Consider the following 12,549-nt stretch of genomic DNA (forward strand, 5'->3'; position numbering starts at 1 on the left):
GGGCCTGTGCACAAGGTTGGAGTCTGGACATGCAACTTCCCCAAACTAGACTGTGACTGACAGAAGGCATGGCCCTGGCAGGAATGCAGAAGAGGGAGCATGTTGATGGATCATTGCCAGAGAAGGCACTGGGACTGCTAGGCAGGATTACTCCAGACAGAGGGGTGGAGAGTCCAGACTGAGCGTCCTGGGTGTGCTGAAGGTGCCAGTGGGAGTGGAGGTGGTCTGCAGTACAGGGAGCAGCCTGTTAGGATGCCTGCTGGGGAAGGATAGGAGGGTGTGGCAGGGCCTCCATGGCACTTTGGTTCCTTTCCCCTACTGCCCCTCCTAGTAGCGCACAGCCTGTTCTCATGTCCACCTTATTCATGTCGTCTACATAGCCAGCCTTCTAATTAGTCCTGTGCTAAAAGAACAGACTGTGTTGCTCCAGTCGCATCTCGATTGCTGAGGGGCCTGCAGTCAGACTCTCTTGCTTCTCACTCTAGCCTGACTCATCTCTCCGTACAGCTCCTCTACAAAAGTTTGTCTTTGGGTAAGCTTTGAGGTTTTATAAACAAGGTTAATGTTTATTGTGATTGATATATAATTGGAGGAGTTGCAGAGATAAAGACCACAGGGATCCCTTCAGGATCAATCACAGAACCTTCATTTTCTAGGCCGATAACAGCCAGAAGGGCAATCAAGCTAACATGCAGTGATGAACAGACACAGTTGCCTGAGGACCTATCATTGTCTTCAAAGCATGCAGAGCCATGAGTGAAGGCTCCTGGTTTACTGAAGGACAGAAGAACACATTTTTGTCAGTTTGACCGGATAGTATAACTCTTCTACCATGACCAGCTTCACTGCCCTGCACAGATGCTGAGTGCTTAGGAAGCTGCTTTGTCTATGATGTAGGGCTGTCTGTTTCTCAAACAAGGCTGGATGCAGAACATGGGTCAAACAGGGCCCAGTAGGTTTTGGCTGGTAATTCATTCTGGGGTTAGGGTCAGCATTCAGATTGGTTTGTCATGTGACAGAGACTGGCTGTTTCCTCCTTTCTTCTGAGTAAATAGCCAGAGTACATTTCCCAACCTCTCTTGCAATTAGTCGTGGGCACGTGACTAAGTTCTAGTTGATAGATCATAGTCAGAAGTGATGTGCCCCACTCTCAGGCCTGGCCCCTTAAAACCCTCATAAGTTATGATCCATGGTCTTTTTCTGTCCATGGCAACCCTGGGAATCACACATTGAAGATATAAGAGTCACAAGATGGGAGGCATCTGGATCCATGAATCGCTAGGGTGGAGAAGAAACACCAGCCAATCATGAAAACCCATTTTGGATTTTTCAGGAGTGAGAAATAAGTTGTAGAGACTTACTGTTACAGAAGCTAGCAATATCTTCAGTGCAAATGTCCAAGATCTGTTCTGCAAGAAGATGGCCTTTTTTCATCTTATACACATTGTTGTTTTTGTTAACTACTGAGAACTTGCCCAGTGAGTGAGTATCAGGCCCTTACGTGGATACTTTGATTCACTTCTGCCACCAACTGTTTGAGGCCCTTACTAGCATCATCTCCACTTGAAAGATAAGAAAATAGGTTCAGAGGGGTTAAATCACTTGCTCAAAAATGCACAGTCAGTAAGTGGCAGAGCCATAATTATAATCAGGTCAGTCTGGCTTTGGACTTCTAGTTATTCATCATAATGCTCAATTGCCATTGGCCTCACAGTCACTCTCCCCGTCATGGGTGCCTGACTGGAGCTGCCCACACCTGCATAAACCTCTGAAGAGCAGGATGGACCTGGCACATTCGTGGGTTTACCTGGAGACTGCACAACTGTGAGTTGATTTTCAAAAGGGTATTTTGAAACCACCACACGTTGCTGGATGTCATAAGGCTTCATGGCTTAGTCAGAATTCTTTCATAGCTGTGGCTGCAGCTTGGGGAACTATAGTTAGAAGTGCAGAAAGAATATGGGGAGGGGTAAAGTACAGAATCTCTGCAAGACAACCCCGTTGGTGGGGAGACAGACTTAAGGCTGCTTTATTGGACAGGAGCCTGATTCAGAATGAGAAGTGAAGATATTCTTCTGCCAGCAGGGTGGCACTGGAGGAGCTGTGATATTTCAGACCTTTCTTGGGATGAGTTGACTACAGTGCCTCACATCGAGTGGCTTGCAGTTCAGTCAAGTTGGAGAGGCATGTGCTGGGATATATATATATTATGGGAACATGAAACAGTGAGCAATTCCAGGCTGTGGTCATGTCCACAAAGCCTCCATGGCAGAGGGAGGCTGTGAGTGTCAGTTCAGCAAGTTGACAAGAGGACAAAGGGCATTCCAGGCAGGAGAACTGCATGTTCAGAGACATCTTTAACACAGTGTGACAGGCTCAAGAAGTCGGGGTGGCCATGTGAACCAGGGCAGGGGTGACAGGAAGCAGTGCCACCAAAAGTAGCTGAAGGATGCTGTTTGTGGCTAGCTCGGAAGCTCAGACTGATGGGGAATCATCAGAGTAGGCAGAGCTGCTTCTGGTATCCATGGATTAAGACTGGTGCAATGAGAATAGGTGAGAAGTAAAGAGGCTGAACCAGCGCAGGGAGGGTGATGAGAAGAGGCCTGAGACGTTCTATAGGCGGTTCAGCAGAGCTTGGCTAATGCTTGGGTGCTGTGGGGTGGGCCGAGAAGTCGGGGCCAGGTTGACTGCTGTTTGGCTAGCTTGGTGCATGACAATGACACTGATGAGGCTGAGAGACCCAGAGAAGTTCAAGGCATCCATGGGACTTGTAAGTAGGCCCTTGCCATCGGCAGTCAGAACAGAGCTCTGAGGCTCAGCAGCCAGGTGTTGCACTGGTATAGAGACCTGAGAGACACTGGCATGTTGATGTCAAGACTCTGCTAGAGTCAGAGGAGAGAAAGACAAAGAGCACCACTTTTAAGGAGTCAGTGTGTCTAGGACCTGCCAGGTCTCTGAGTGCTAACGGCTCCTCTCTGGAGGATAGCACTGTCCAGTTCCCACATAGACAGCCCCAGACTTGCCCAGCAGGTCAGCTGAGAAACAAAGCTGAAGTCTGTGCTCTAGTAGGAAAAGGGCTGAGCTGCTGTTAATCATCACTGATCACAGGCCTCCTCTCCTGAAAGAGGGGAGACATTCCGATTTAAAAGCTCTTAGTCCAAAGGCATCGGGTTGTTGGTCTGTGAAACACATTTGTAGCAAAGCAAAAGACTGCTAGGAAACCCAGTGACAGCCTTGCCTGAAAACACAGGCACATACACATATACACATACCGTTTCCTGTTCAGAGTGAGCACAGGCACCTTTTTGCAGGGAATGTTTTAAAATGGAGTTCATCGCAGCAAGGAGGGGATCCAACTAATTGTTTCAGAAAAACCCAGACCCTTCTGGGTCTCTCTAGCCCTCAGTGAGCAGTTAAAACTGGGTACCCCTTGACAGGGTGCTCATGTCAGAGGCCTTTACTCTTCTAATATCACTCCAGAGCCAGGGCCTCTGCCATCTTACCTCTCTTGGGCCTGTCTACACAGTAGCCCCAGAGTGCCCAGAATTCTGTCTGCTGTCCTCACAGCCATCTCTGTTAGGCAGATGATTTGAGATGCACCTGGGGTCAGAGAGGTGTTAAGTGTGGACCATGGCATGTCCTGACAATGTCCCTAGTATAGGTTGAGCATCAGAGTAACAGGAACTCCTGTCCCTGTGGCCTCCAGTGGTCACTGCATTGACTGCTGGTGCTGGAAGGCCCCAAACACCGTGGAGCCTGACCTCAGTTTATCAGCACATGGGAGACCTGCCCAATTGGTTCAGTGAGCAAACATGTTCATAGGGAAGACTTTAGGGGGCCCCAGAACAGGCCAAGGCCCCTCATATCCACTCTCCTAGCACCCTGCACTCTCCATTTGAAGCATACATCACATTAATATTTTAAATGACCAGGGGGTTATTTATTGACTTTTCCCTCACCAGTTCCACAGGGACCACATCTGCCTAGCATAGTCCCTGAAGTGAATGCATAAATGAACAGGATGCTCTGAGTAAACATTCAAGACCGTGGGTAGTGCTACAGTAGGAATACAGTTAGGGGCACCCCTCCACCTGCCTGCAGTCTGATGGGAGAATGGGCACATGTACATCAATGCTGTGACGTGCAGCACATGGGTCCCTGAGGATGAAACAGCCAGATCCCAACATTTGTGGGCTGGCAGAAGGCAGAGGCAAGTGTGAGAGATAATGGAGGTCCCAGCCAAAGGGAACAGCCACTGCCCAGGCAGGGAGAAAAGAAGTGGAAGGGTATTTGGGGGGAAACCTGTGTGGCTCCCTGTGTCCTAGTTTAGACCACAAGTGGCCCAAGGCAAAGCTGTGCAGGTGTGCCAGGCCTAGATTTCTAGGGCATTATATGGCAGGCCAAGAGTCATGGTTCTATCTTGAGAATTGTCGCAGCCACAGAAAGCTTTCAGGCCAGGGCCGGGGCATGTTCAGATATGTGTGTACCTAGATTGCCCCACCCATGGGGTAGAGGGTGGATTAGAGGAGAGGGGGCTCTGGTATGGAGACCTTCTCAGGAGATGTTTGTGACCACTTGATTAAAATAGTGATGACCAGGATCCCATCACTGGAGGTGGAGAGAAAGAGCCCCACAAGAGGTGTAGAGGAGGCTTTTCCTTTGGACTGGGTGACTGAATGGGGATTGGGAACAAGGAAGGAAAAACACCTCTCTCTCTTCTGTAAAGATTGGCCCATCCGGTGGACTGGAAGTGCTAAGAGGGCCTCTTACCGCAACCTGGCTATACACTGTACTGACTCCTGTAAGCTGTTCTTGCCTCTCGCAGATAAAGAATCATAAGATAGAGACACTGCTTTCATCAGAGAATCTAGGTATCTGCCTTTACATCATCTTTTTAGGGAAAGGTGTCATAGCTTTTTTTTCTTTTATGAAGACTTCAGTAAATTTATCAGCCCCAGTCTCAAGTGTATGAAAATGCAATTATTAAACAAGTGTATAGAATGTGGCCAAGAAATCCCATTTTCCTTTTCATCATGTGGCATAATGATAAGGCACTTAAGAGCAGTCATTGTCAGTGTAACATTTAAATGGAAGTGGCCAATAAAATCAATGTCATGGTATATATTGTGCAAAGCCAAGCCTTTCTTTTCAGGGATCAAACTGCTCCAGCAGAGTGCATCACCTGGACTCAGAGGGCTCCACAGCTACAGACAGTGGCATCTGCATGCAGGCCCAGTGCCTTCCAGGGGACCAGAGTGTATCTGGAAAGGGGACATGTGCTGTCCCCAGCCACCCTGACTGGTGTGCCTCTTGCCTTCACAGTGTGCTCACTGATCCGCCTCCAGGGCCACCGCCATGTCGAGCCGCGGTGGGAAGAAGAAGTCCACCAAGACTTCCCGGTCTGCCAAAGCAGGAGTCATCTTTCCTGTGGGGCGGATGCTGCGGTACATCAAGAAAGGCCACCCCAAGTACAGGATTGGAGTGGGGGCGCCCGTGTACATGGCCGCCGTCCTGGAATACCTGACAGGTGAGTGTACCTCAGTCAACCCAGACACCACCTGGCATTGATACAGAAGTTCTCATAGTTCTCAAAAGACCACTTTTGTTTCTTTTATTTTGAAACAGCTCAAACCTACAGAAAAGTTACAAGAAGAGTACAAGAAACATTTTCACCTAGATCTAGTTGTTAACGTCTTGCCTCGTCTGCCTTATCTCCCCTCACTGTGTGTGTGCATGCAAGCATGTATGTGGATATTTCTGTATTTATTTTTGGCTGTTATGTAGTCCATTTTGAAATTTCCTCAGTTGTCCCAATAATGTACTTTATAATTTTGTTTGGTTTTCTTTCCTGATACAGGATCGATTTCAGAATCATATATTGCATTTGACTGCCAGCTTGTTAGTCTTATTTAATTTTGAACAGTTCACCAGCTTTTAAAAAATCTTTCATGATATTGATACTTTTGAAGAGTCCAGGCTAGTTGTTTGGCAGAATGTCCTCCAATTGGGTTGGTTTTAGGATTAGATTCAGGATGAGCATTTTCTTAGGAGAATGGCATCAGAGATGCTGCATCCTTCTCTGTGCATCACGTTGGGAGGCACCTGACTTGGTTTGTCCCATCACTGGAGATGTTCTGCTTGCTTATTGAGTTAAGGTGGTATCTGTTGGATTTCTGCACATCCCGTACCACAGTATTTCACCCAGTGGCTTCAGCAGCCCTTGATGATCTTACCTGAATTTGTTATTACAGTGGTGGTTATAAAACAATGGGTTGTTTTTTCATTTCTTGGTGGTTATAAAATAGTGATTTTAAAAATTTCTTTTATTTCTGCATTTCTTAGTTGGCATTCTTTTGTAATAAAACCTTTCCCTGTGCCCTTCCTCTTTTTTTTGAAGTATCAATGTTGGTTTACAGATTTTTTAAAATTTAGTAAGTTATATTTATTTCCTTACTTTAATGCTCACATTACCTCAAATTTGATCTTCAAGCTGGTTCTGATATCCTTTTGCCATGTCTCCATCAATTTCTGTACATTTTCTTGCCCTTCTAACACAATAAGATATTCCAACCTTACCCTGGACTTCCCTTGCCCCAGTATGGGACTCAGCCTTCTCTCCAAGGAGTCCTTTGTCCTGTTCACAGATACAGTCCTATTTGTGGCTTCATAGCAATTGTGCAAAGCCAGCTGGGAAGGGAGGGAGACTACCCCCCATTTTTAGTGATGAGAAAGCCAGGCCTCCAAGCATAAAGGACTTGTCTGGGGTTGTATGCAGCCTACAAGGGGTTGAGAAGGGACTCTAATCCTGCTGTCCTGTCGTAATGCTTTTACTATGTATTGCCTGAGACATGATCAGGTGGGTCTGTAGGTGCCAGGAAAGAGTACTCTGATTCTTGGAGCCACCTCTGCTACAGCCAGAAAGGGGCAACTCAGCAAGATAGGGTACCTCTCCCAAAGTGATACGGCCAGGCAGCAGAAGAGCTGGGTTGTTTCCTGCTCTCTCAGTAAGGCAAGGCCAAGGGTTTCCCCATAGCAGACACAGTCATCAGGAAGGTAAAGTTTTTGTGTTCTGTTGAAAGCATCTGGCCATGAAAAGTAATAGTGTTAGATTTAAGTATTTGTACATATTTTGGGACTTTTGACTTTCTGCTTAGCGAAGACTCTTATAGGTGGCAGGCCTGGTAATGTGAACTAAGCATGATTCTTCTGTGTAGATGAGGAAACAAGCCCAGAACTTAGGTGACACACCCAGGAAAGCTATATATATGTCTGGCAGTCAGCCAGGGAGAGCGGGAGAAGTTGCTAGATAGGAAACAGAAGACATTTTAGTTCTTGCCTAGTTAGTGTACATGCTGTGTGACCTAGAGGGAGTCACCTAACTTTTCTGGACCCCAATTTCCTTACAACTCAAATGGAGTCAGCTGTCCCCACTCCAACTCCAGGCTGTTGTCAAGGCCAAAGGGGCTGTGCACATAATGGGAAAGCTAATGTGCTACACAAACCCAGGCAGCCCCTAGCTCCCAAATGCCATGATGCCCATTCCTGGGATGTTCATGGAGACCATCATTAGGTCAAGTGCAACCTCTGTCATTTCTTCCATCTAGCTTTCTCTTCTCTTTTGAAGGGCATGAGAAGGCAATATCATTGCTTTGTCATATCTCAGGCAACTACTACCTGTGCTGCACAGAAATCTGTGTTTTCCTGATCTGGGCATAGCTGGTTCTGAATCTGAGCCCAGTGCTCCTGAGGTGGATGTCAGCGGTCCATTCCCATGGGGGCTAGAGACCTTGACTCAGTGGCTCATACATCCATCCTCCCTAACCCCAGCTATTGTGGGTGTATAGGAGAGGTCACAGCAGGGCATGGGACTGGCCAGGACAGCCCATCACTATCACTGGAAAAGTAACTCAGAGCAGATCCTTACCCTGGCATCAGCCACATCAGCTCTTGTATATTAAAGAATAATATGTATTTTTAAATTTTATGAAGACCTTCCAGCAGGGCTGTAGTTGGCTGAATCTGAGGCATTTCCTCTGCCTGCATGTGGCACTGAGTCATTGGCATGACCATACCTGCCCCCAACATAGAGCCAGGCCCAACTGACCTCAGGAGGATGTCCTGAGCAGTTAGTGCTGTGCCCAGTCACTGCTGTGGTCACTTAGGTCCTGTTTTGTGATGGGAGAGGAGCCAGACTCTGGGGCCATGTCTACTGAGAATGCTGCTGTGTTCCACCCCGAGAACAGTGCCACACACCCACACTGACTGTCCTCAGAAGGTGGCCAGCCCTTAGCCTATTGGGTGGGGATGTGGGAGCACATGGATGTTAGACCTTCTGGGTATCCATCCACTTAGAACTTTGTTTTTTGGTCCTTGAGTGAGAAGGAAGTATGTCCAAGCCCTCTTTCTGTTCTCCTCTTCACTTTTGTTTCCCTAAAGGCCTTTTTCTCATCACTCCACATGTTGTCTGCCAGGCACCGTGCTAGGCTCTGTGTGAGAGTGCAGGAGTGATCAGGGCAGAGTGGCCTCTGCTTCATGGAGCTCACACTCTTGTCTGGAAAAGAGACAGCCAGCCAACCTAGACAGTTTAGAGACTGAAAGTGTTGCAAGGAGTGAAAGCAAGCCAAATGAGGGACCAGGCTGCTTGGGGGCTTGGAGATGAGCTGGCCAGGGAAGGCTTCTCTGAGGAGGAGAAATCAGCTGAGCCCTGGAGAGGTGCCAGCCAGCCCCGCAAGAACTGGGAGAGGGGCTCTGCCAACCACTTATCTGTCTTGATGTGCCTGCTGGGTGCAGGCCAGCTCCTTCTCAGAACATGGGGAAGCTACAGAGAGAGGGAGAAACTGGAGTACCAGCCTTCACGCAGCTTAGGGTCTGGTCAAGGATGTGACCCTGACATTGTGTTCCAACACTAGGCAGACATCTGAGGGAAGTCTCACTCAAGCTCTCCTTGCTGAGAGCTGTGATGTCCCTTGCACAGCTACAGACCAACCCATCCCCATCCCCAAAGGGCTTCCTGTCCAGAAACAGTTATAGATAAGAGAAAGGCTATGGTGATGCAGGACAACCCATGCTGCAAAGGGGGAAACAGGACCACAAGTGGGTGTCAGGAAATGCTTTCTGGAGAATGTTTGTTAACCAGTTACCAGAGCTGCCCTGCTTGTTTAGGTGTCACTGAAGTCCCTAAGAAGGGATTGTTTTCTTCTCTGCATGGCCTAGACTCTTATAGGTGGCATCAACAATTGCTGGCATGGTGATGGGGTGTGCCACATGGAGGCCCATTTGAAGTAGCTGGGCCAGGCCCCCTGCCTTCCAAAGGCCCCTGTGGGAGAGATGGGAGGGGTCTGGATGCCCAGGGATTACTAAGAGGACTGCTGAGCTGCAGTGCCAACCTAGGACTAGGTGTTTCTGAAGCAGGGAACTAGCATCTCCTTGGTGACCAGCTCTGGGGACTACTGGGGTCCACTGTGTTCTACAGCTGGGTGGTTTAGAGTCTGGGCATTGGTGCCAGAGCTGCCACTTCTTACTTATGGCTTGGGCAAGTCACTCACATCTCCATGCTATGGTTTTATGCTCTGTAAAATGAGGATCACAGTAGCTGTCTCATCAGCTTCTTATGAGGCTGATGTGAGAGCATGCATGTGACGTCCTTATTTCATGCCTGGACATTGTAAGTGCCCAGATATTAACTATTAACTTTAGGGTTAAAGTATGAGAGAGGAAGGGAGTCTCCAGTAATCTTGTTCCTTTTTCTGTCTCTTGTCAATGACCAGAGCCTTCACACTCCTCTAGCAGGCACCCGGCATCCTCCGATAGCAGATGCCCCAATTTGAAGCTACCTGTGGGTACTTGGCCGATCCTTGTGCAGTTTATGGAGCCAGCTCCTGACCTGGGGAAGAAGCAGGGTCACATGAGTGATCTTTAGCCACTTTACAGACTGGATGAGGCCCAGCCGTTGGGCTTGACTACATCCTGAAATAAAACGCCAAGGAAAAGGGATGATTGTTAGAAATACACCTTGCCATCTGGTTTTGGCTAACAAAGTGATGGTCCTCATCCCAAGTTTCAGCTTGTTTGACTTCCAGTCTCTAACTCAGATCAGATGTTGCATATCCCTTTGGTGGTAGTCATAGGGCCACAACTCATCCCTGCCTCCATCTCCTAGAAGTGGGTAGAGAGAGCCTGTTCCTGTCAGCAGCACATCCTGTTACACTGCTACTCATTTCAGCCAACATCCATCTCACTTGGCATTTCTGATGTGGGAAGGAATCCTACAAGCTTGGAAGATTGAGGTAGGCAGAGCCTGCAGTTGGCTCTGTACTTACCTTGAAAATAAGTCCCAAACCTCTTTACCACCTTCCTATCCAGGACACTCAAATGTGTCCCGGACTCAGACAGCTAAAAACAGAACAGGAAGAAGAGGACAGTCGGGCTTGGCTCTATGATGCTCCAAGGCTCTAGGAGCTCCCACATCCTTGCTTGTTTGCATGAGTGCACCTCCCTTAGACTAACTGACGCTTCAGGCCAGAACCCAGCTAATGCTTGCTAGTACCTTCTTGGATACTCATGCTGCACTGGGTCTTATGTCACAGCATTTGCTGTGTTCTGCAAAGCCCATCCCTCACCCTGTTTTCCTAAAATTAAAACACACACACACACACACACTCTCACCACACACCACACCACACAGGAAAGGAAAGATTAAGAATTTTAAGGAGTCAAGGGGTTACAACTAGAGAAAAAACACTGAAATTGAAACTCCAGTGGGTACTCAGTGTGCAGGGTATATTTAAGTATATGTTCCCTTTTCTGGTTATGTGAGTAATTTGAAAATTAAGAAACTAAAACTCATTCATAATCATGCTACCCAGATACAGCAGCTGACATTTAATGCCTTTTGTGTATGTGTAAAGGACAGCCTTTAGTCTAATTATTTGTTTTTATTAACATATGCTATTGATGACCTTCATTGATGTCCAGTCACAGAACCATCACAGTGCATACTCTTAAGCAAATTGTGAAGTACTTTAGGAGGTGCTCCCCACATAATCTAAGTTGCCAATCTTCCTTCAGTCTCCCCTGGGAATAGATGATTCCATGGTGGATAAACATTCACTGAGCATTTGAAAAAGAATCAGTTCAATACTATGTATCTTTGACATTTCCCTGATGATGTGGTATTATATGGCCAGCACTATATGGCCTATTATATAACAGACCCAAGTGGGTCAGGCCTCAGAGTTTGAGGCTAGAGCCTGGAAGCCACCAGGAGGTGGAATTCCACCAGTATTTCTCTTTCTTACCCAAGATGTGAAGGTGCAGCATAGCTTGATAACATGCTTCTCCCGGGGCATGTGAATCCAGCTGTAGAGCTCATAAACAGTTTTTATTTGGTTCTTCATGGTCCTTCTTAAGAGTCCATGAAGTTGTTGAAGAGAGTGTAAACATGATCTGAGCCTACTTTGTGAAGCAATGGGCCCATTTTCTCCTGCTCTCCCAAGGCCAGCAGTCAGACTATAATATTTGGATCTGAGAGGGGAAAGACTTTATTGCTTCTTCATACAAATATTTTCTTCCACTCTATGGCTTGTCTTCTCATTCTCCTAACAATGTCCTTTACAGAGTAGAAATACTTGATTTTCATAAAGACCAGCTTAGTAATTATTTATGGTAGATTGTACCGTTGGTGTTGTGTCCAGGGAGTTACTGCCAAACCCAAAGTCACCTCGATTTTCTCCTGTTATCTTCTAGGATTTTTATGGGTTTGCCTTCTACATTTAGGTCTATGATCCAATTTGAGTTAATTTTTGTAAAGCATGTAAAGCTTGTGTCTAGACTTGGCTTTTTTGCATGTGGATGTCTAGTCTAGTTGTTCTAGCACCATTTGTTGAAAATCTCATGCTATCTTGAAGATAAGCTGTGTTGCCTGGAAATCTTCAAAAGTCAAAGGAATCTCACTGCTGTCTCATGATATCACTTTGAAGGGCAAAATGCAACTGTTATTTCTACCATCAGGGTCTGCAGATGGGTAGACAAGTTCCATATGAAGGGTTCTGCTTTTGCTTGGGCCAACGGACAAGCACACAGGCACAACAAAACCTGTTTCACACACAAAAAAAGGTGTGAACAAAATTAAGTGTGCCTTCTTTTCATCTAGACCTTCCATTTGGGATCTATTTACTTCTTATTGAAGTACATCCTTTAGAATTTTATTTAGTGAGGGTCTTTTGGTGGTAAGTGTCTTCCACTTCTGTTTTTGAACATGTCTGTCACATCTATAAAGTTTTCAGCCATCATTTCTTCAAACAGTTTCTCTGTACTAGTCACTTCTTATGGAACACAAATTAAACCTATGTTAGTATTTTACTCTGTCTTCTGTATCTGTTAATCTCAGTCATGTTTTTAATTCATGTCTTTCTGGACTACTTTCTGGATAATTAATTTTCATCTGTCTTCTGGAACTATCTTCATTTTTACTAACTCTTTCTCCAGCCGTATCTAATCTGCTATATTAAACAGATTGAGTCATTGAATTTTAAATTTCAGTCATGATAT

General features: G+C 46.6%; 1 protein-coding gene across 4 annotated transcripts in view; it reads left to right on the top strand.

Moving 5' to 3' along the window:
• Positions 1-12,549, top strand: part of LOC111528906 (core histone macro-H2A.1) — a 65,625-nt gene that overhangs the window by 4,914 nt on the left and 48,162 nt on the right. For all 4 annotated transcript variants that reach the window (XM_023195773.1, XM_023195790.1, XM_023195782.1 and 1 more), the window contains exon 2: positions 5,323-5,527. In XM_023195773.1, the coding sequence (XP_023051541.1) occupies positions 5,356-5,527 (172 nt within the window). In that variant the 5' untranslated portion in view covers positions 5,323-5,355. The remainder of the gene's footprint in view (positions 1-5,322; positions 5,528-12,549) is intronic.

Source organism: Piliocolobus tephrosceles, chromosome 4 (genome assembly GCF_002776525.5).
Source record: "Piliocolobus tephrosceles isolate RC106 chromosome 4, ASM277652v3, whole genome shotgun sequence".
Taxonomy (NCBI): domain Eukaryota; kingdom Metazoa; phylum Chordata; class Mammalia; order Primates; family Cercopithecidae; genus Piliocolobus; species Piliocolobus tephrosceles.